The sequence below is a fragment of the Salvelinus alpinus genome, chromosome 11, assembly GCF_045679555.1.
Source record: "Salvelinus alpinus chromosome 11, SLU_Salpinus.1, whole genome shotgun sequence".
Taxonomy (NCBI): domain Eukaryota; kingdom Metazoa; phylum Chordata; class Actinopteri; order Salmoniformes; family Salmonidae; genus Salvelinus; species Salvelinus alpinus.
In genome coordinates this window covers 33,423,128-33,448,431 of record NC_092096.1, presented here as the reverse complement: position 1 = coordinate 33,448,431, position 25,304 = coordinate 33,423,128, and the positions used below count along the sequence as shown (strand labels likewise).

The 25,304-nt window shown below is 47.1% G+C and overlaps 1 protein-coding gene across 27 annotated transcripts in view; it reads left to right on the top strand.

Moving 5' to 3' along the window:
* The window catches only part of LOC139534027 (CUGBP Elav-like family member 2), a 199,729-nt gene that overhangs the window by 132,497 nt on the left and 41,928 nt on the right, over window positions 1-25,304 (top strand). For 14 of the 27 annotated variants that reach the window (XM_071332647.1, XM_071332658.1, XM_071332663.1 and 11 more), the window contains 2 exons: window positions 1,040-1,236; window positions 16,209-16,291. In XM_071332647.1, the coding sequence (XP_071188748.1) occupies window positions 1,040-1,236; window positions 16,209-16,291 (280 nt within the window). Of the gene's footprint in view, window positions 1-1,039; window positions 1,237-1,381; window positions 1,402-2,265; window positions 2,293-16,208; window positions 16,292-25,304 lie in introns of those variants that run through there. The other 13 variants (XM_071332650.1, XM_071332644.1, XM_071332648.1 and 10 more) reach the window with 3 other exon arrangements.

Genomic DNA, 25,304 nt, shown 5'->3' with positions numbered 1-25,304 from the left:
CCCCAGTGGACCTCTCCTTCCCATCTTCCTGAGAATGTCAATACTGTGTACTTTCGCATCTTCCATGTCATGTCAGATGTACACTGCCGGTCAAAAGTTTGGGGTCACTGAACAATGTCCTTGTTTTTGAAAGAGAAGCACATTTTTTGTCCATTAAAATAACATCAAATTGATCAGAAATACAGTGTAGACATTGTTAATGTTGTAAATTACTATTGTAGCTGGAAACGGCAGATTTTGTATGGAATATCTACATATGCGTACAGAGGCCCATTATCAGCAACCATCACTCCTGTGTTCCAATGGCACGTTGTGTTAGCTAATCCAAGTTTAGCTGCCAGTTGAGGACTTGTGAGGCGTCTGTTTCTCAAACTAGACACTCTAATGTACTTGTCCTCTTGCTCAGTTGTGCATCGGGGCCTCCCACTCTTTATATTCTTTATATTCTGGTTAGAGGCAGTTTGCGCTGTTCTGTGAAGGGAGTAGTACACAGCGTTGTACGAGATCTTCAGTTTCTTGGCAATTTCTCGCATGGAATAGCCTTCATTTCTCAGAACAAGAATAGACTGACGAGTTTCAGAAGAAAGTTATTTGTTTCTGGCAATTTTGAGCCTGTAATTGAACCCACAAATGCTGATACTCAACTAGTCTAAAGAAGGCCAGTTTTATTGCTTCTTTAATCAGAACAACAGTTTTCAGGTGTGTTAACATAATTGCAAACGGGTTTTCTAATGATCAATTAGCCTTTTAAAATGATAAACTTGGATTAGCTAACACAACGTGCCATTGGAACACAGGAGTGATGGTTGCTGATGATAAGCCTTTCTACGCCTATGTGGATATTCCATAAAAAATCTGCCGTTTCCAGCTACAATAGTCATTTACAACATTAACAATGTCTACACTGTATTTCTGATCAATTTGATGTTATTTTAGTGGGCAAAAAAGGACATTTCTCAGTGACCCAAAACGTTTGAACGGTAGTGTAGCTTCTGTGATCTGTTATGTAACCTAGCACCCCCCTGTCGTCTCTTTTCAGTAACGGCACGGCCGGGAAGATGAACGGCGCGTTGGAGCATTCGGACCAGCCCGACCCAGACGCCATCAAGATGTTCGTGGGTCAGATCCCTCGCTCCTGGTCAGAGAAGGAGCTGAAGGAGCTGTTTGAGCCCTACGGGGCCGTCTATCAGATCAACATCCTCCGAGACCGCAGCCAGAACCCTCCACAGAGCAAAGGTATGGTGGGGAGACAGTCACACACACACACACACACACACACACACACACACACACACACACACACACACACACACACACACACACACACACACACACACACACACACACACACACACACACACACACACACACACAACAGCCAGAACCCTCCACAGAGCAAAGGTATGGCGGGGAGACAGTCACACACACACAGACCACACACACACACACAACAGCCAGAACGCTCCACAGAGCAAAGGTATGGCGGGGAGACAGTCACACACACACAGACCACACACACACACACAACAGCCAGAACGCTCCACAGAGCAAAGGTATGGCGGAGAGACAGTCATACACACACAGACCACACACACACAGACACAACAGCCAGAACGCTCCACAGAGCAAAGGTATGGCGGAGAGACAGTCATACACACACAGATCACACACACACACACAGACACACACACACACACACACACACACACACACACAGAGACCACACACACACAACAGCCAGAACGCTCCACAGAGCAAAGGTATGGCGGGGAGACAGTCATACACACACAGACCACACACACACACACACACACACACACACACACACACACACACACACACACACACACACACACACACACACACACACACACACACACACACACACACACACACACACACACACACACACACACAACAGCCAGAACGCTCCACAGAGCAAAGGTATGGCGGGGAGACAGTCATACACACACAGACCACACACACACACACACACAACAGCCAGAACGCTCCACAGAGCAAAGGTATGGCGGGGAGACAGTCATACACACACAGACCACACACACACACACACACACACACACACACACACACACACACACACACACAACAGCCAGAACGCTCCACAGAGCAAAGGTATGGCGGGGAGACAGTCACACACACACAGACCACACACACACACACACAACAGCCAGAACGCTCCACAGAGCAAAGGTATGGCGGGGAGACAGTCATACACACACAGACCACACACACACACACACAACAGCCAGAACGCTCCACAGAGCAAAGGTATGGCGGAGAGACAGTCATACACACACAGACCACACACACACACACACACACACACACACACACACACACACACACACACACACACACACACACACACACACACACAACAGCCAGAACGCTCAGCCGAACAAAGATAAGATGGAGAATCACTCACTCACTCACCGCTTACGCAATACTACACAATACACAAGCAAGCAATAAACAAAGGCATACTGTACAGTACACATGTATAAATTCCATCAATTCCACCCTGATATTTCTCTGAAACTGTCTTTGACACGAAACACAATTAATATATACATGTTCATCTCATCCGCCTTTTCCTGATGAACTTGTCAAGTCGGAGGGAAAACAAAAGAGGCAGCAGAGCCGACAATGAGACAATGCTGCTGCCACATTAGCAGACACGCATCAAACACAGAGAGCGAGAGCGAGACAACAGAATGCACTGTGATGACAGGCGGCTTGAGGAGACAGTGGGAGTAGGCGGATGGAAGATGTAGGGGGGAGAGGGAGACGGAGAGAGAGGAGATTTTGGCAAGGGCCGCTGCAGACACAGACCTGTTGATGTCATATTTTATTTATCTTCACTAAATCAAGAAATAAAAAGGAAGAATGGAAGAGAAGGAGCAAGCGCTTTCCCTCACCTCCTCATCCCCACAGCATCTCTCTGTTTTGCTCACTCTCTTCCCTCCTCATCTCTCTCTCCATCCCTCTCTCTCTCTTTCTGAGTCACAAGCTCCCACAAGCCTTCACACAGCAATTCACCAGTCTGCCAAGAGGAGACAGGGACACACCTAAATCAAATCATTTGGCCTAAATGATTTGTGTTTGTATGCGTGTGTGTCTGAGTGTGTTTCATGCTTGTGTGTCTCTCTCGCTCTCCGTCTCTCCGCATCTCCTCCTCTGTCTGTGTCCCTAACCTCTGGATGACTTCTCTTCCTCTTTGTTTCTCCGTAGAGGATGAGGCCAATACGTTGCTCTCGTCAACCTCTCCTCTCTTCCTCCATTGTGTCTTCCTCTGTCGCTAAGCCCTTGAGTCGCTCTGATTTCTCTGGTTGATGAGTCAAAGTGTGGGAGAGTGTCACTCGTAGACACTTTACTTTAAGTAGGGAGAACAGCCTCTCATCTCTTCCTTGAGACTGTAAACACTCAACAATCTCTCGCTCTCTCTCTGGCCTGTAAAATGGAGGATTGAACAGGAAATTGACTGTTTGATAGAGCTCTGTCTAGGCTTGTATATTCCCAGGCTTTAGGCGCTGTTGTTTTCTCGTCGTTAAGTAAGCACTCTCTAGCGCGACATGGCCTTGTCAGAGCCCTCTCACACGGTGGAGCCGCAATGTCCCCCCTCGGCTCCACAGTTGCACTGGAGCCAATTCCCATTTCATTGGTGTCAAGGAAACTGTGCCCCTTTTCCCCCGGTCTGTTTAGCTTAAATTAATGATCATATTTTTAGAGTGGTCTCAGTTAGAGGGTTGAGGCAGTGTGCTCCGTCGCCCTTGGCGATCCAGAGGCCGGGTCAGCGGCTCTCCCTCTCTCTCTTGACTATTGCTAGAGTAATTTGGATTTGTGAGGTGGAGTTTTATTTTATTTTCTCTCCTCTCTCTCTCCATTCTTCTCTAATCCATTGATGGTAGATACACATTCCTCCTTACACATACTGTTACTGATGCTTCTAGAAAAGGTTTTCATACATTTTTGATGTAAAAGATGGCACAATGAATACATTTTACACCAGTGAGTTCGTAGACAGTGTTTCCCATCTGAGTGGTCTGGTTGTCTTTGGATGGTTATTCTGCAGGAAGGGCAGCTGCTAGGTGAGTTGAGTCTGGTCCCAGGCCTGGACCATCTGATGGATGCTGTGTGTGTCTGTGTGAACGCTAGCCAGTGCAGTCTGGACTGTTTAGTTTGGCTGCTGTTGCTTTAATGTGTTAAGAGTCAATAAACAGATGAGTGGAGAGAGCGAGAGAGAATTTGATTTAGCACTGAGAGAGGGATGAGAGAGGGAGGAGAGGAGAGAGGGCCAGAGGGGTAAACAAAGACAGTCCTCCTCTCTCTCCAAGAGTTTGCTTCCCAGGTTTGTTTGCGTCTGTTGTCTAGCCGGGTGTGTACAGCACAGTTGTGTGTGTGTGTGTGTGTGTGTGTGTGTGTGTGTGTGTGTGTGTGTGTGTGTGTGTGTGTGTGTGTGTGTGTGTGTGTGTGTGTGTGTGTGTGTGTGTGTGTGTGTGTGTGTGTGTGTGTGTGTGTGTGTGTGTGTGTGTGTGTGTGTGTGTGTGTGTGTGTTGGCAGGGTACATACTATGTCATTCATCTTAATGATCGCACCTGTCCTCATGGGTACAGAGACACAGCATGCACACATGCGCGCGCGCGCACACACAAAATGGGTGTAATGTCTTCATTAGCAAGTTGTATATACTGCACAATTCTCCAGACATGGTGTCTGAAAGAACGACACCTCATATCAGCAACACACACACACACGCCGAAATAGAATAATAGCTCACAGTATCTGATTCTCCATCACCACTCTCCGTGTACATCCACTCTGGGGTTTCCCACGGTAGTATCCAGGGGCATCCAGCTCGCCAATGGCACTCATTCACCGTTACAATTCTAATTCAACCGCATTCTCCCACAACGCTAAGGCAACGCTGGGCAAACGCTTTGCCTCCCAACACAATTATCTCCTCTAATGGATTCAGTAGAGACCGGGCCGACCTGAGTCAGAACACTGATTTATTTCATTCTTTCCTAAAGCAGCACAGCCAATTAGATTGCCATAACAAGACATACGCTGTGTTAGCGGTCTACCCAAGTCCAATTAGTGAGCGACTGCAGGTGGATTTTATAACGGGGGGGGGGGGGGGGGTATTGGCATGCCTCAGTGGTGGAGCTAGTTGCCTGGATAGGAGAGCAGTGCAGTGTGGGAAGCCTACTCGGTGTGTTCAGGGTTAGCCAAGAAACAGCGTTTTGAGGATTTAATTTGGTGCCGTTTTTCCACAGTTAGTTGTGGTGGATTTGTAAAGTGTAAAGTGCTGTGTGTCCTAATCTGGTCTGAAGGTACAGTGGACATAAAGAGATATTGCCAGTCAAAGATCCAATCTTCTCAACACAGGCCACTATGGTTGATTGTACCTCCCAACCCCCATCTCTCACTCTCTTCCCCCTCTATCAATCCACTCCTTTCCTGCTGTATTGAGTATGATCTATTTCTGTCTCTCCCGTCTCTCACTCTTTCTCTCTCTCTCTCACACACAGAGTATAGTGTTCTCCCGTGTAGCCACTCTAACCAGAGGGTGGTGTGGTCAGTAATTGCAGCAGCAGAGTTAATTAATGTGGGTCAGAGGCTGAGTGAAGCCCTGGGGTGAAGGGGTTCTTCCTGGGTGCTGGAGCCCAGTGAAGAGTGCAGGGACCTGGTGTACAGTGCCCTCTAACCCCCCTCCCATCGCTCTCTCTCTCTCTCTCTCTCTCTCTCTCTCTCTCTCTCTCTCTCTCTCTCTCTCTCTCTCTCTCTCTCTCTCTCTCTCTCTCTCTCTCTCTCTCTCTCTCTCTCTCTCTCTCTCTCTCTCTCTACACTCTCTGTTAATAAACCATGCTAACATTATGTTCCTCGTCGGCTGCACTCAATCTGCAATCTGACGAAATCGTTCTGCTCTTTTTCACCCCTCCCTCCCTCCATGCCAGTCCTCTCTTCTCTTTCCCCTCTCCCTCCATGCCAGTCCTCTCTTCTCTTACCCCTCTCCCTCCATGCCAGTCCTCTCTTCTCTTACCCCTCTCCCTCCATGCCAGTCCTCTCTTCTCTTACCCCTCTCCCTCCATGCCAGTCCTCTCTTCTCTTACCCCTCTCCCTCCATGCCAGTCCTCTCTCTCTTACCCCTATCCCTCCATGCCAGTCCTCTCTTCTCTTACCCCTCTCCCTCCATGCCAGTCCTCTCTTCTCTTACCCCTCTCCCTCCATGCCAGTCCTCTCTTCTCTTTCCCCTCTCCCTCCATGCCAGTCCTCTCTTCGCTTACCCCTCTCCCTCCATGCCAGTCCTCTCTTCTCTTTCCCCTCTCCCTCCATGCCAGTCCTCTCTTCTCTTACCCCTCTCCCTCCATGCCAGTCCTCTCTTCTCTTACCCCTCTCCCTCCATGCCAGTCCTCTCTTCTCTTACCCCTCTCCCTCCATGCCAGTCCTCTCTCTCTTACCCCTATCCCTCCATGCCAGTCCTCTCTTCTCTTACCCCTCTCCCTCCATGCCAGTCCTCTCTTCTCTTACCCCTCTCCCTCCATGCCAGCCCTCTCTTCTCTTACTCCTCTCCCTCCATGCCAGTCCTCTCTTCTCTTACCCCTCTCCCTCCATGCCAGTCCTCTCTTCTCTTACCCCTCTCCCTCCATGCCAGTCCTCTCTTCTCTTACCCCTCTCCCTCCATGCCAGTCCTCTCTTCTCTTACCCCTCTCCCTCCATGCCAGTCCTCTCTTCTCTTACCCCTCTCCCTCCATGCCAGTCCTCTCTTCTCTTACCCCTCTCCCTCCATGCCACCTCTCTCTACCCCACCTCTCTCTACCCCCCTCTCTCTACCCACCTCTCTCTACCCCCCCCCCCCCTCTCTACCACCCCCTCTCTACCCCCCTCTCTCTGTCTACTATGATGGTGTGGTCCTGTGGTTGTGAATGTTGTTATTGACAGTATGAGAAGGCCACATGTTTTTTGTGCAGTCAAAAGGCTCCTTCAGTAGATATAAAGCATTTATGAACACAGTCTCTCTCCTAATCTCTATTTCTCTCACTGGCTACTCCTCCCTCCCCTCTCTCTGCGTTTTGTGTGTGTGTGTGTGTGTGTGTGTGTGTGTATATTTTCTTTCTCCTCTGTGTGGTTTGTGCATGCCTGCATGTGTGTGCATCTCTAGTGTAGTGTGTGTGGTGTGTTTTATGCCTTGTTGGCCTTCATATAAATGTTGAGAGAGAGGGAGGCTATTCACAGTACACTCAGTGAACTCACATATTGAGTCTCGGCCTTGTTTCTGTGTCGGATACATTTGTACTCGGTCTTGAATCTGTCTCGGACAGTGAGGACTCTGAATTTTTCCCCGAGTCAGAACGTAAAACTGCTTCACCAGGCCAAATATATACACTCCTTTCTTGAAACATTAAATCAGTCTCTTAACAGCCTTTATATCTATTATAGACATGTTTGCGCAGTGGTGAACCTATAGACCTTCACTGTGTGACAGGTTAGTACAGTGGTGAACCTATTGGTCTTCAGTGTGTGACAGGTTAGTACAGTGGTGAACCTATTGGTCTTCAGTGTGTGACAGGTTAGTACAGTGGTGAACCTATTGGTCTTCAGTGTGTGACAGGTTAGTACAGTGGTGAACCTATTGGTCTTCAGTGTGTGACAGGTTAGTACAGTGGTGAACCTATTGGTCTTCACTGTGTGACAGGTTAGTACAGTGGTGAACCTATTGGTCTTCAGTGTGTGACAGGTTAGTACAGTGGTGAACCTATTGGTCTTCAGTGTGTGACAGGTTAGTACAGTGGTGAACCTATAGGTCTTCAGTATGTGACAGGTTAGTACAGTGGTGAACCTATAGGTCTTCAGTGTGTGACAGGTTAGTACAGTGGTGAACCTATAGGTCTTCAGTGTGTGACAGGTTAATACAGTGGTGAACCTATAGGCCTTCAGTGTGTGACAGGTTAGTACAGTGGTGAACCTATTGGTCTTCAGTGTGTGACAGGTTAGTACAGTGGTGAACCTATAGGTCTTCAGTGTGTGACAGGTTAATACAGTGGTGAACCTATAGGCCTTCAGTGTGTGACAGGTTAGTACAGTGGTGAACCTATAGACCTTCAGTGTGTGACAGGTTAGTACAGTGGTGAACCTATTGGTCTTCAGTGTGTGACAGGTTAGTACAGTGGTGAACCTATAGGTCTTCAGTGTGTGACAGGTTAGTACAGTGGTGAACCTATTGGTCTTCACTGTGTGACAGGTTAGTACAGTGGTGAACCTATAGGCCTTCAGTGTGTGACAGGTTAGTACAGTGGTGAACCTATAGGTCTTCAGTGTGTGACAGGTTAGTACAGTGGTGAACCTATTGGTCTTCAGTGTGTGACAGGTTAATACAGTGGTGAACCTATAGGCCTTCAGTGTGTGACAGGTTAGTACAGTGGTGAACCTATAGACCTTCAGTGTGTGACAGGTTAGTACAGTGGTGAACCTATTGGTCTTCAGTGTGTGACAGGTTAATACAGTGGTGAACCTATAGGCCTTCAGTGTGTGACAGGTTAGTACAGTGGTGAACCTATTGGTCTTCAGTGTGTGACAGGTTAATACAGTGGTGAACCTATAGGCCTTCAGTGTGTGACAGGTTAGTACAGTGGTGAACCTATAGACCTTCAGTGTGTGACAGGTTAGTACAGTGGTGAACCTATTGGTCTTCAGTGTGTGACAGGTTAGTACAGTGGTGAACCTATTGGTCTTCAGTGTGTGACAGGTTAATACAGTGGTGAACCTATAGGCCTTCAGTGTGTGACAGGTTAGTACAGTGGTGAACCTATAGACCTTCAGTGTGTGACAGGTTAGTACAGTGGTGAACCTATTGGTCTTCAGTGTGTGACAGGTTAGTACAGTGGTGAACCTATAGGCCTTCAGTGTGTGACAGGTTAGTACAGTGGTGAACCTATAGACCTTCAGTGTGTGACAGGTTAGTACAGTGGTGAACCTATAGGCCTTCAGTGTGTGACAGGTTAGTACAGTGGTGAACCTATAGGTCTTCAGTGTGTGACAGGTTAGTGATTCTGAAAGGAGATCAACCGTAATACCAGCGCGCTCATGTAGGAGAGTGCACTTTTAGTAAAACTCAAAGGGCCAGTGGTGTAGGGGAGGCTATACACGGGTATAAGCCGTACACTCACTTTTTTTTCAGTGGACATTGCGTATACTCACTTCTTAATCCCTACTGATGGTATCAAAGTAGTGTAGTGGAGGTACACGACTTATCAATTCTACAGTACAATAGAGCAATCATGCATAAAGTATCCTCGTGTGCCGAGCACATAGCCTAGTTTCAGCGGAATATCATGTGCAGGCAGGACGTGTGCAGCTCTCAACGTGTTTTGGCATGGAGCAGCTCACAGAAGAATGACATCGGTAACGGGTGGGGTAGGAAAGACATTTCAATTTATGATATCTACCAGTATATGGTAACTAAGGCAACAATGGGTATGCAAACCAGGTATTTAAAAAGTTAAGTCCGAAGTGTTGGTTAGTAGGCTATTTGTGATGCACAATTGTCAACGTGCTTTTTGCATCAGGGGCGTAGACATGGATGGGTCTGGGTGGACAGAGCTATACCCACTGGGGAGCCAGGCCCTGACAGGCCCACCCAATCAGATTGATGTGGTTTAAACATTGTTGTCAATTTAAACCATCACATTTTTGTATTTTTTTGTATTTACATAGTTTTTTTATTTTGAGAGTGAAAAACCTGTTAAATCTCTAGGAAAATTCAGGAAAACAGGGGTCCTTTCGTTTGCTGGGCAGGCCGTTTGAGAACATTTTGGCAAAATGTTAGTATACCCACTTCTCCAGAAACCACTACACCACTGCATAGGGTCGATGGAAAGACAGCAGTCACACAGCATGATGTTAAAGCACCACTACACCACTGCATAGGGTCGATGGAAAGACAGCAGTCACACAGCATGATGTTAAAGCACCACTACACCACTGCATAGGGTCGATGGAAAGACAGCAGTCACACAGCATGATGTTAAAGCACCACTACACCACTGCATAGGGCTGATGGAAAGACAGCAGTCACACAGCATGATGTTAAAGCACCACTACACCGCTGCATAGGGCTGATGGGAAGACAGCAGTCACACAGCATGATGTTAAAGCACCACTACACCGCTGCATAGGGCTGATGGGAAGACAGCAGTCACACAGCATGATGTTAAAGCACCACTACACCGCTGCATAGGGTCGATGGAAAGACAGCAGTCACACAGCATGATGTTAAAGCACCACTACACCGCTGCATAGGGTCGATGGAAAGACAGCAGTCACACAGCATGATGTTAAAGCACCACTACACCGCTGCATAGGGTCGATGGAAAGACAGCAGTCACACAGCATGATGTTAAAGCACCACTACACCGCTGCATAGGGCTGATGGGAAGACAGCAGTCACACAGCATGATGTTAAAGCATCATTTCACCACTGCATAGGTTCGATGGAAAGACAGCAGTCACACAGCATGATGTTAAAGACCACTACACCACTGGATAGGGTCGATGGAGAGACAGCAGTCACACAGCATGATGTTAAAGCACCACTACACCGCTGCATAGGGTCGATGGAAAGACAGCAGTCACACAGCATGATGTTAAAGCACCACTACACCGCTGCATAGGGTCGATGGAAAGACAGCAGTCACACAGCATGATGTTAAAGCACCACTACACCACTGCATAGGGCTGATGGAAAGACAGCAGTCACACAGCATGAAGTTAAAGCACCACTACACCACTGCATAGGGTCGATGGAAAGACAGCAGTCACAGAGCATGATGTTAAAGCACCACTACACCACTGCATAGGGTCGATGGAAAGACAGCAGTCACACAGCATGATGCTAAAGGAGAAGCAGTCCATAAACCAGTAGGTCCCATTCATAAGAAGACAAAAACAAAACATTAAGCATTTCCAAATTGACTATTACTTCCCATTGCAAAAAAAACATTTCACGTTTAGCACACAAAGTAACCGGTGACCTAAAGTTTAACGTAGAACTGACAGAGTTATAACTACTTTGCAGATATGAAACAAACAGAAAATCATAATATCATAAAAAAATATCAAATTCCCAGTTTATGCGACAATCCAACTTTGTAAGAGGTTTTAAAAATAGGTTGTATTTGACTCAACCTTCCATGCTGAAGTCTAAGGCATTGTTGGCAGAATAGATGGATGCAGTTCAATGCATGATTAATATAATTCACCAATACACAGCTGGCCTGGTACATTGTTTGCTGCCTCCATTCGGGATTTCAGTTTCAACGACTCGATATTCTGGACAAAAACGGACGAATGTAACTAAAGGATGGGAATGTCAATACAATCAATACTAGCAAGGGCAATGATCACAAGTCAGTCATAACGTGGCAAATAGGCTAGAGTATCTATTTATGTACTGTAGCAAGCTAAAAACACGGAGCCTAACGTTAGCTGGATAGATAGATAGCTAGCTAGCTGCTAGGAGGATGTCATGTCATGCCATTGGAGGAGTGGGTGAGCAACTGACTTTTTCCAATTCACTTTGGCTAACTGTGCTCCCAAGTGGCGCAGTGGTCTAAGACCCTGCATCTCAGTGCTAGAGGCGTCACTACAGACAACCTGGTTCGAATCCAGACTGTATCACAACCAGCCATGATTGGGAGTCCCATAGGGCGGCGCACAATTGGCCCAGCGTTGTCCGGGTTTGGCCAGTGTAGGCCGTCAATGTAAATAAGAATTTGTTCTTAACTGACATGCCTAAAGGTTAAATAAATAAATATACTCTGCACTGTCTGTGCCAGAGCGCAGAACAACTGATGAATTTACGAACGCGCAACACCTCCTGAATATGACCGTGTAAGTAAAAGTTGAAAAAAAGTAATAGCTAGTCAAGGTGAGTAAAATGGTCAGAGTGAGTTGTTCTCTCATTTGTGTCTGGAAGTAGAAAGCTAGCTTGGGTGCTTGGTTGGGACAAGCATGCATTGCAAGCTGGCAAGCTGCAGAAGGACGTGGAGGCTACAATTCCCCATTGTTTATCAGTGCAATTTTGACGGCCAACTAGCTGAAAAAGTTTGAGAGTGTTTATCTAATGTTCCTTCGTTAGATTTTAGCTTATCTTGCTCTGGCTAGCATTAGTTGTTGGTCTTTTTGTTGTTGATATGTGCATAACTGAGGGAGAGAAGGCTTACCTTTTCATTGTTGTTTGCTCAATAGGACTAAAGTTCCCAAATGTAACAGGACTCCCGTGGTATTTACATATTTGCAGAAATCCATTCAGGTGTATTTTGTGGCATTTGGTGAATGCGTTCTAATGATCTAATGTCGCGCTGTTGCTACTGCCTCGTTAACACACAATCCAGTTCAAAGTGAATGATGGAAGGTCTGTGTGACAAATGGCTTGTATAAAGGCCTACTGTAGCTCTGATTGGCTATAGAGCACCGGCCTGTGTTGACTCTAGTCCCGGACAAGACAGATGTTTTTATTCGGTTTTATTTACTGCAGTGTCTATTAATTGTCCAAATGCACGGCCGCTTTCCCACTCTATATTACTATAGACTTATCACAAATGCCTTACTATACGTAATAACCAAACATTCTAAGAATCTATGAAAACGTGAAAATGACCATATCTAAGTGGTCACTTGTCAGATTTTTTTTTATTTATTTAAATGTGTCATAATCTTCCTGGGGGTGTAAATGTAATGTTGCTAAAATGCTGTCAGTTCCACTTTAAATGCAACAATGTTTCACACACACAAGTTCTTTTCAAAGAGATAGCTAACAACAGCAAAATCGTGCTGCAATAAAAAAACACAGTTCCCCTCAGCAGATGATGCTCATTATTCTGGAAAAGAGAGAAGCTAACACATTAGCAACAACATCCTCTTTGTTAACACCTGCTGGCCTTCAAATAGGCAGACGTTTTTGTAAAAACGGTCCCACCCATTAAGTCAAAATGTGGTTGGTTGATTCCACTGTTACTAATGTTGCCCTAAATACAGTTGAATGGCATATGCCTTTATCTAGCTTCTGGTGGCCTAGCCAATGGCTGACTTAGCTAGCTAGATTAATCTCCCCAGAGACCAGCAAAGAAAAATTCTAATTGGTGTGTTAACCCTTATCGAAAATTCTAACCCTCAGTGTTAACCCTTATCGACAAAAACGTTTAAATCAGAACATCATTATTATTATACTCATTATTTTATAAACTCTTAGCCCTTCTCTGAAGGCGCAGAAGGCCCATTGTTCCCCACTGTGTTTGGGTTAGTAATATTTGTAGAGTGGCTCTATTTTCCTCAACGTGCATTTCTTTACTATTCAGAATGTCTAAAGAATCCATATGTTGTTCTGAAATATGAACACAGAAATACTGGACCTTTTGAACTCTTATTATGGTGCTGATTTGACAAAATTATAATCATGGTCTTTAATTTGACTTGCATTTTTCTGGTCTCGGTCTTGACTCTGTCTCGGACCCCTAGTCACCCTCCTGGTCTCGGTCTTGACTCTGTCTCGGACCCCTAGTCACCCTCCCGTTCTCGGTCTGGACTCAGTCTTGCCCCTCTTCCGGTCTCGGTCTGGACTCAGACCGAGACCGGTGTGTGTGTGTGTGTGTGTGTGTGTGTGTGTGTGTGTGTGTGTGTGTGTGTGTGTGTGTGTGTGTGTGTGTGTGTGTGTGTGTGTGTGTGTGTGTGTGTGTATAGGCCTTTAGTCTCGCCCCTCCTCCGGTCTTGAATCGGTCTCGCCCCTCCTCCGGTCTCAGTCTTGAATCGATCTGGCTTTAGGTGGTCTCGAACACAGCATTGAGTACACTACTGCTAGTTTTGTGCATGAGCCCAATTTGTGCATGAGCCCAAGGGTCTCCTTGTCTAAACGCAGCCTTAGTGTGTGAGAACTATGCTCTGCTCTTTGATCCTCTTCCTGACAGCACACCAACAGGGACAGCCAACCACACGCCACATCCCTAGCCCTCACAGGCCCTACGCTATGGGGATCACAATACACACCACTACTGTTACACTTACCATCCCATACACAGGCCCTACGCTATGGAGATCACAATACACACCACTACTGCTACACTTACCATCCCATACACAGGCCCTACGCTATGGAGATCACAATACACACCACTACTGTTACACTTACCATCCCATACACAGGCCCTACGCTATGGAGATCACAATACACACCACTACTGCTACACTTACCATCCCATACACAGGCCCTACGTTATGGAGATCACAATACACACCACTACTGCTACACTTACCATCCCATACACAGGCCCTACGCTATGGAGATCACAATACACACCACTACTGCTACACTTACCATCCCATACACAGGCCCTACGCTATGGAGATCACAATACACACCACTACTGTTACACTTACCATCCCATACACAGGCCCTACGCTATGAGAATCACAATACACACCACTACTGTTACACTTACCATCCCATACACAGGTCCTACGCTATGGGGATCACAATACACACCACTACTGTTACACTTACCATCCCATACACAGGCCCTACGCTATGAGAATCACAATACACACCACTACTGTTACACTTACCATCCCATACACAGGCCCTACGCTATGGGGATCACAATACACACCACTATTGTTACACTTACCATCCCATACACAGGCCCTACGCTATGGGGATCACAATACACACCACTATTGTTACACTTACCATCCCATACACAGGCCCTACGCTATGGGGATCACAATACACACCACTATTGTTACACTTACCATCCCATACACAGGCCCTACGCTATGAGAATCACAATACACACCACTACTGTTACACTTACCATCCCATACACAGGCCCTACGCTATGAGAATCACAATAGGCCTATGCTAGGCTAAGACACTAATGCTAGGCTAAGCAACGCTGATACAACACTAATGCTAGGGAATCACAATACACACCACTAACACGCTAACCCCCCCATACCTATGATAACACAATAAGAGCTAAATAGGCTGTGTGCTTTGGGAACCACAATACACATGCATTGCCAGACTCTGGACTAACCCTTCCATACAGCCTCTACGCTATGGGAATGACAACAGTGCTAATGCGAAGCTCAAAGCTGTCCATACACAGGCCCCACACCATGGGCATCACAGCACACAGCTAATGCTAGGCTAGCCCCTCGCATACACAGGCCCCACACCATGGGCATCACAGCACACAGCTAATGCTAGGCTAACCCCTCCCATACACAGGCTATACGCTATGGGAATTGAAATACAGACTACTACTGTCACACTAAGCTCAAACCTGCCCATACACAAGCCCTACTCTATGGAAATCCCAGTGCACTCCCTTCATGCTAGGCCAAGACCTTAACCATCCCAAACACAGACAACACCATATGAAAATGCTGGTCATTTTAAAGCCACCTTTTCCAATGGAATGCAATCATCAACCCCTCTGCAAAGCAAGCTCCAATGCATACTACCAATTCCTCTCAAAGGGTGTAGGGTTAAAAATACATTGTACCTGTGCAACATAACGGAAGTGAGATGGATGGACAGTAGGACTAGTCATTCACGCACGTCTCAGAAAATGAAGAATTGAAAACTGTAAGTGTGTGAAAAGCAGTGATTCTACATGACTCAGCAGTTCCTCTGCTCCTTACACTGGTGACTGTGGCTTAATGGTCTACAGCTGGACTGTCTGCTACCTACACTGGAGATTACTATCTCATCTACCTTATAATGACTAGACCTTTCCTTCTCTCTCTGTCTCATTTCTCTCTCTCCTTTCTCTTTCTCTCTCTCTCTCTCTCTCTCTCTCTCTCTCTCTCTCTTTCTCTCTCTCTCTCTCTCTCTTTCTCCTTTCTATTTAGCTCTCTCTCTCTCTCACTGGCTCTCTGACTGGCTCCTGTTTCTCCATCTCTCTCCCCTTCTCTCTCTTTGATGTGTCTCTGTCATTCTGAAGTACTGTAACTCAATTCATTATTACTGAATTGTTTTAAAATCATGAATGTTTTCTTCATTTAAATGCTATGCTGGTTTCTCCTTGAGCCTACTTTTGACGGATGACGAAAAAATGTATGAATAAATTAAGAACACTTTTTTGGTTGCTTATCATGTTCATCTCTCTCCCCCTCTCTTCTCCCAGGGTGCTGTTTTGTCACGTTTTACACACGGAAAGCTGCCCTTGAAGCCCAGAATGCACTGCATAACATAAAGACCTTAACAGGGGTGAGTGTGTGTTCACGGCCCACGCTGCCCTGCTGTCACTCAGTGTCAGTGATGACCAGGGGACATCTCCCATTACTGTCACGTCACACACTGTGGCTGTCTGTATGGTGTGTGTGTGTGTGTGTGTGTGTGTGTGTGTGTGTGTGTGTGTGTGTGTGTGTGTGTGTGTGTGTGTGTGTGTGTGTGTGTGTGTGTGTGTGTGTGTGTGTGTGTGTGTGTGTGTGTGTAGGCCTTTACTCTGTCACTAACTGCATTTAGATGCTTATTTGTGTCATTTGTGTCTGACTACATTATATATTCTGTGTGTGTGTGTGTGTGTGTGTGTGTGTGTGTGTGTGTGTGTGTGTGTGTGTGTGTGTGTGTGTGTGTGTGTGTGTGTGTGTGTGTGTGTGTGCTGTAGGGGCCTTTCCTCTACCAGACTCCTGCTGCTGTCCTCTGTCCCTGTGTGTATAGTAAACACATTGGAGTGATAGAAGAGCAATAGGATTTTGTCTCGGCTCCCCTCCCAGGTTCTGGAAGTCTCTAGCTGCTCCTCTGGGTTTAACAGGCCCCTGGGCCAGGGGTGTTGGAAGGCTGCAGCCTTGGCTGTTCTGAGGCTCTCGAAACCTTTTGATTAGAGGGAAGGGAAGTCTGTACACTGTATTTCCTCTGTTGGTTAGTGGATGGACCTATTGGGTTAGAGAGGGTGGATATGAGGGTGGATATGAGGGTGATATGAGGGTGGATATGAGGGTGGAGGGCGGATATGATACGTCACATGCTCTAAACATTTTAGGATTAGGGGAACGTGAAATTACCGCCCTCCCTCATTTCCTCTGTCCCTCTGCCAACTCCTCCTCCCTCTGTCCCTCCTTTCCCCAGGCAGGTAACACTCTAAAACGAACACAGGGCTGAATCAATAGCACCATAATCAAATCCATTTGAGCGGTTTTGGGAGGTCATGATTAACTCATTTAAAATGGCCTCCTCTCAGATCTCCAAGGCAATGCAGCACTGTGGATATGTTTAAATTTGACTTTAATAAAGTACTGACTGACCTTCCTCTGGGAGAGAGGGAGAGCTGGAGGGATGTAGTGGGAGAGAGAGAAAGTCCATAAATGCTTTATCGTTGAGTGGAGGTAGAGAGGTGGACAGAGAGAGCAATGGACAGAGAGGTGAGCTAAGGAGAGGACGGAGTGATGAGGAAAGGATAGAGGGAGAGCACAGTTCGCTTTAGGGCAAGGCAATAAATGAGTTCAGCTAAAAAGCAATCCGTGCTTGTTAGCTCTCTGTCTCTCCCTCTCTTGTAAAAGGCAGTAGAACAATGTTTATATTGGCTCTCTGTCTCTCCCTCGTTCATTCTTGCGCTCTAAACTGTAGGCCCTGACAGGGTGAGATCCAATCACAGCAGTTGGACGGCGGCCATATTGGACGAGAGCGGCTGGCAGAGCTGAACAGCGGCCATATTGATTTAGGGCACACACAGGAACAGTTGAATGGCTGCCATGTTTGAGTAGGGCGTTGTGTGTGAACAGTCTGGAGAGAATGTGGTAGTGACTGTAAACGTGGCTGTTCTGTACAGCCCTGCATAGTACTCCTATACTCCCCCCATCTCCAACACGGAATTCATCAAAACAAAGGCCTAGACTGCCATCCACATATTGGAGTGACACACATTAGAAAAGCAGCCTCTCTCCTCTGCCAACTCCCTGCCTGTCCACCCCCCCCCCCCCCCCCCCCCTCTCTCTCTCTCGAAGCCTCTAGCTTTGGCAGCAGACTGCAAGTGCTGTGTGTGTGTGTGTGTGTGTGTGTGTGTGTGTGTGTGTGTGTGTGTGTGTGTGTGTGTGTGTGTGTGTGTGTGTGTGTGTGTGTGTGTGTGTGTGTTTCCATGCACGTGTGTTGTGCTTGTGCTATGATGTGTTAATGGAGATCTTACTGAAACCTGCACAGGTCAGAACAGGGACAGGACGTATGCCTAAGTGATTCCCACACACTCTGACACACACACACACACACACACACACACACACAGACACACACACACACACACACACACACACACACACACACACACACACACAAATACTGTACCTCCTCCCCTCCCCAAATCTGCCAAGTAGCTTTAGATGAGTGAAAGGAGGCGGGGGGGACTCTCTTTTAAAGGTACAAAAACTTAAAGTAAGAGTTTTCTTTCTAATGAACAGCTAATGAAGCTCTGGGGACTGTGGGTGGGGGGTTGGAGAAATGAGGGTGGAGATGGCTGGTCGGGACACGTAGCTAGGGGGGGCCCGCTTCTCTCAGAGCCTCTAATGTCACCACTGAGCTGTGCTTTAAACTGGCCCCGAAACATCTATCTACTGAAAACATGCCCGCAGCTCCTTCTGCAGATATTTAAGAACATAATACCCTCCCCTGCTGCACAGCCATCCGCAGTCTGGACCTCAACACACACACACACACACAAGTAGTCACACTACACGCACAGCCAGAAGCACACACTCCCACACACATACACTACCGTTCAAAAGTTTGGGGTCACTTAGAAATGTCTTCTGAAACTTGTCAGTCTATTCTTGTTCTGAGAAATGAAGGCTATTCCATGCGAGAAATTGCCAAGAAACTGAATATCTCGTACAACGCTGTGTACTACTCCCTTCACAGAACAGCGCAAACTGGCTCTAACCAGAATATAAAGAATATAAAGAGTGGGAGGCCCCGATGCACAACTGAGCAAGAGGACAAGTACAAAAAACACACACCTCACAAGTCCTCGACTGCCAGCTTCATTAAATAGTACCCGCAAAACACCAGTCTCAACGTCAACAGTGAAGAGGCGACTCCGGGATGCTTGGCTTCTAGGCAGAGTTGCAAAGGAAAAAGCCATATCTCAGACTGGCCAATAAAAAGAAAAGATTAAGATGGGCAAAAGAACACTGGACAGAGGAACTCTGCCTAAAAGGCCAGCATCCCGGAGTCGCATCTTCACTGTTGAGACTGGTGTATTTGTTGTAAAAGTATTTTTAAATACACAGCCCAAAACCCATATTTTTATTTGAATCGACCAAATTGTATTTGAAAGTATTTTCAAATACTTATTTTAAATACTACTTTCAAATACCTGGGTTTAATGCATGGGAGTGTATTTGAGTATTTGAAATGAAATACCTGAAATACTATTGGAAAACAGGTCTGACACAAACACAAATACAAATGTGAGTTAAAGCCTGTCGGCCCATCCGCCAGACAAGGTTGTCTGAGATTTTCCACTAAATTGAACTCTTTCATCAGCGGCTGACAGATGTCTAAATGGCTGGTGTCTCCCCACGCCAGCGCCCACAGCACGGCACAGACTGCCTGTCACACACACACACACACACACACACACACACACACACACACACACACACACACACACACACACACACACACACACACACACACACACACACACACACACACAGTCTGTGTGGCTGGGGGGAAGAGAGGGGGGGAGGAGGGAGAGAGAAGGATGTGTGAGAGCTAATCTAGGACACGTCCTTTCTAGTGCCCTCCAGCAGCTCTCTCTCTCTCTCTGTCCATTTCTCCATCTCTCCCTCTCTCTCTGTGTGAGAAAAACGCTGGATGAAAAACGCCTTTGATTCATAGTTTTTCTTTCAAGGATATTTCATTCTCACTTTGTCAGGGTGGGAGAGGAGGGGAGGAGGGGTGAGTTCAGACGTGATCAGTCGAGCCCCGTGTCCTTGATGCAGGCTGATCAGAGTGCTGCAGAGCGTCAAGTTTGATAAGGAGAGTGGGGCTCATTAAAAAGCTGCACTTCACAGACCACACACACACACTTTGACACACTCACACACTTTGACACGCACACACTTTGACACACTCACACAATTTGACACACACACACACAGGTCCCAACCATGTCAGCCTTTCAGATGGTGAGGTAATTATTATACTTCAATGTCACATGAGTACAGACTCGTCCTGTAAGGAATGGCCCATCAATTCGAAAGGCCAAAGAAATGAACCCACACACACACACACACACACACACACACACACACACACACACACACACACACACACACACACACACACACACACACACACACACACACACACACACACACACACACACACACACACACACACACACACACACACACACACACACACACACACACACACACACACACACACACACACACACACACACACACACACACACACACACACACACCCACACACACACACACACCAGTAGTCACAATACTAATCAGGAAGAATTCAGGACTGTGAGTTAGGAGATGCTGAGGGTGGGGAGGTGTGGACTGGAGGAAATCACAACAGTCAGAGTGGGTGTCAATGCGTGTTGAAGTTAAAGTAGGAATGGCAGCTCTCCCATCATATTGGGCCCTGTCTGTGTTGTTTGTTCAGGTGTTGACACATTTCACGTGTCCCTGCCCTCTCACCAAGGGCTTTCAGAACGCCACTTATGGAACAGCAGAGAGAGGAGTCTGGCTCCCTCTCTGGAAAAAGGGATGAGGTAACCCTCCCTGGACTGATAGCTAGGCTGCGTCCTAATCGACACACTGTCCACTATATAGTGCACTACTTTTGACCAGGAACTATAGGGAATAGGGTGCCATTTTGGACGCAACCCTGGAGTTATTTTGTGTAAAAATATGACAGTTCTTGCTGCTGCATGTGGTACCAGAGGATATGTCATAATGAAGCCTGATGTGATATGAACAGTGAGTAACCTTGGAAATGTTTGCGTGGCCCTCTGGTTTGAAACAGCTGAACCGTGGTATAGGATATTAAAGATGTGACGTCGTAGGTCTGTACCATCAGTCACTAATGCATCCCCAGAGACTGGCAGCAACGGTGCTATGAACTGAAAGGTTATACCTCACACTGGCACCGCTTAGCCTAGCTGACATTTTAGAGTGGTCTCGAGCTCTGACACACAGCTGACTATTCTGAGGACGGAAGAGCAAAGTGTGTGTGTTTGTGTGTGTCTCGTCTTTTAATCCCACTCAATACACACATTATACTAGCCACTAGACTAAGTAAACAGCAAGTTACCCATCCCTCATTGCTAATGTCACACACACTCACACACACTTATACACACACCAAGCCAATCCCACAGCTCTGTGTCATTACAGACACTCATTATAGAAATCCATTTAATTAAGGGCTGTAATTGCCAGAGTGAAGCCCAAATGCTATGGCAAACAGGGCTGGAGAAAGTAATCCCCATCGACATTACGTCCGCCTCCCGCCCGTCTCAGTGTGTGTACACTTATTTAACCAACAAATAAATATGAATCGCTTGTTTCAAATGAACTTCCTCTCCTCAGCAGGCTGGTTTGAGAGAGGAGAAGAGGAGAGAGCTGTGTAATGAAGGCTAACTATGTTAAATACTGTGAGTACTTAGCAGTAGGACCTTAGCGAGCCTCGCCACATAGCTAATGCAGCATTCCCCCAGCCACTCAGCACCCAGGCTTGGGGTTAATTGTTTACTGAGGGACATAAGTGGGGATAATGTGGGGTAACTGTGTGAGAGGTAGTGGTGACGAGAGGGAACATAGAAGGCAGAGATAATTGTGTGTTAGGGTGAATTATAGATGTCTAGTTGTATTTAATTCTGTCGTGAGTCTGTAGGGAATGGAAATGGCCGGAATGCAGATGGGCACAGAATGTATTTTTGTCTGTAAAAATCATGTTGAAAGAGTGTGTGTGTGTGTGTGTGTGTGTGTGTGTGTGTGTGTGTGTGTGTGTGTGTGTGTGTGTGTGTGTGTGTGTGTGTGTGTGTGTGTGTGTGTGTGTGTGTGTGTGTGTGTGTGTGTGTGTGTGTGTGTGTGTGTGTTGACCACAGTTATTGACTCCCCACTATGAGGACCATCTGTCTGTCACTGCCTCTACCTCAACCCCACAGAGGAGAGAGGGATAAGTAGGCTGAGGGAAAGAGGGATAGAAAGGGATAGGTAGAAACTAGACAGAAGAGTGACTACAATGTGTAGTGTTGCTACTATGAGATATGTACAGTTAAGTGTTTGTGTGTTGCTGAGGAAACTTGGTGTGTATGATACCAGGGTGTTCAGTGCAGTACACTAGCTGAGAGCTTCTATTGGCTTACACACTAGTCAGGTGAAAGTGTTATCGAGGTGCTGACTGCTGGCAGCATGCAGGACTCAGTGGGGGTTTCTCCACACACACACACACACACACACACACACACACACACACACACACACACACACACACACACACACACACACACACACACACACACACACACACACACACACACACTTACTGTAGACACACACACACTCATACACTCACACACTTACTGTAGACACACACACTTTGTGGCAGCCGGACAAGTTGAACTCTGACCTTTAAAGCCCAGGGGCATTCCTCGCGGACCGGGGGGTCAGAGGGGTTTGAGGAATGGGGTACACGCTGTAGGTGAGAGGGTGAACGTTAAATGCTGAGGGGTATTAGGTTTCTGGCACGTTGTGTCCTGGAAGGAAATGTTTAGAGGGCAATTGTCCTAGAACACAGTAGTGTTGCATAGCGTTGGTTGGGTAGGAAACAGTATGTTAGTGATAAGGGGATAATACCCTGCTGGAGAGGTAATGTTTACCTCCATGTCATCAGCTACTCTGACTGATAGACACCTCGATGTCGCCGCCAGAAGAGCTGGCACAGAACGGGCACTGCATGGCATGCCCCGACTAGCCGACTGGAAATCAGGAAGAGGGGAAAGAGGAGATGTTTCCAAGTGGACTAGGGTCACAGTCAATAATCTAATGACCAACTACCATACCAGAGGGAAATGTCACCAGTGTAGGCCACATTCTCAATGACACAGCTTTAGATGTTTGGTTACTGAGAAAGGGGGAAACAAGTCAGGGGGGAGGCTTGGGGTGTCATGGTGATTGGATGAAGAGTGACCGCAGTAGGTAGCTCCAGGGCTCTGAGTAAAGAACCAGCAGTGTGGAATTGCGGGGTAGTGGTGGAGCTGCATGAACGCATCACACCCCGGGTCTGAAGCCTGCAAGGTCTTCTGGGTAGACAGATCTGGGAGACGAAGGATGGCATCTAGACAGAACTTTCTGAGAGAGTATGAGATTTAGAGGCAGGGATAGACGCTAGCCAGCGCCTGTAGCCTGAGGATGCAGTTATTTCTGTACTGTAGCCCTCCAACATATTATCCACTGGCACTCTCTCACACTCACAAATCAAATGTATTTATAAAGCCCTTCTTACATCAGCTGATATCTCAAAGTGCTGTACAGAAACCCAGCCTAAAACCCCAAACAGCAAGCAATGTAGGTGTAGAAGCACGATGGCTAGGAAAAACTCCCTAGAAAGGCCAGAACCTAGGAAGAAACCTAGAGAGGAACCAGGCTATGAGGGGTGGCCAGTCCTCTTCTGGCTGTGCCGGGTGGAGATTATAACAGAATGTCAATAATGTCAATGTTCATAGATGACCAGCAGGGTCAAATAATACTAATCACAGTGGTTGTTGAGGGTGCAACAGGTCAGCACCTCAGGAGTAAATGTCAGTTGGCTTTTCATAGCCGATCATTCAGAGTACCTCTACCGCTCCTGCTGTCTCTAGAGAGTTGAAACAGCAGGTCTGGGACAGGTAGCACGTCCGGTGAACAGGTCAGGGTTCCATATCCACAGGCAGAACAGTTGAAACTGGAGCAGCAGCACGGCCAGGTGGACTGGGGACAGCAAGGAGTCTTCAGGCCAGGTAGTCCTGACGCATGGTCCTAGGGCTCAGGTCCTCCGAGAGAGAGAAAGAAAGAAAGAAAGAAAGAAAGAAAGAAAGAAAGAAAGAAAGAAAGAAAGAAAGAAAGAAAGAAAGAGAATTAGAGAGAGAGAGTTAGAGAGAGCATACTTAAATTCACACAGGACACTGGATAAGACAGGAGAAATACTCCAGATATGACAGACTGACCCTAGCCCCCCGACACATAAACTACTGCAGCATAAATACTGCAGGCTGAGACAGGAGGGGTCGGGAGACACTGTGGCCCCATCCTACGATACCCCCGGACAGGGCCAAACAGGCAGGATATAACCCCACCCACTTTGCCAAAGCACAGCCCCCACACCACTAGAGGGATATCTTCAACCACCAACTTACCATCCTGAGACAAGGCCGAGTATAGCCCACAAAGATCTCCGCCACGGCACAACCCAAGGGGGGGGCGCCAACCCAGACAGGAAGATCACGTCAGTGGCTCAACCCACTCAAGTGACGCACCCCTCCTAGGGACGGCACGGAAGAGCACCAGTAAGCCAGTGACTCAGCCCCTGTAATAGGGTTAGAGGCAGAGAATCCCAGTGGAGAGAGGGGAACAGGCAGAGACAGCAAGGGCGGTTCGTTGCTCCACACACACACAGTCTTGTACAACTAACCTTGTGGGGACCAACATTATTCAGTCCCATTCAAAATCCCCACTCACTCACTCACTCACTCACTCACTCACTCACTCAGGGGGCTATAAACCAAAATGGGCACTATGGGTCCAGGTAGTGAATTCAGTTGAATTGACACTACTGGTGACACTGGGGTGCTGGATGTAGGAGTGTTGTGGAAAATGAATGGTCAATGTATAAACATATTGTAATAAGAACGAAAGAGAGAGAGAGACAGACAGATAGAGAGAAACGGACATATCGAGATGGGGGAGAGAGAGACAGACAGAGACAGACAGAGACCGACAGAGACAGATAGAGAGAGACGGACGGGCAGAGACAGAGACAGAGACAGAGACTGACTAACTGACTGGCTGACTGATAGAGAGAGACGGACAGATGGAGAGAGACCGATAGAGAGAGACCGATAGAGAGAGACGGACAGATGGAGAGAGACGGACAGATGGAGAGAGATGGACAGATGGAGAGAGATGGACAGATGGAGAGAGACCGATAGAGAGAGACGGACAGATGGAGAGAGACGGACAGATGGAGAGAGACGGACAGATGGAGAGAGACGGACAGATGG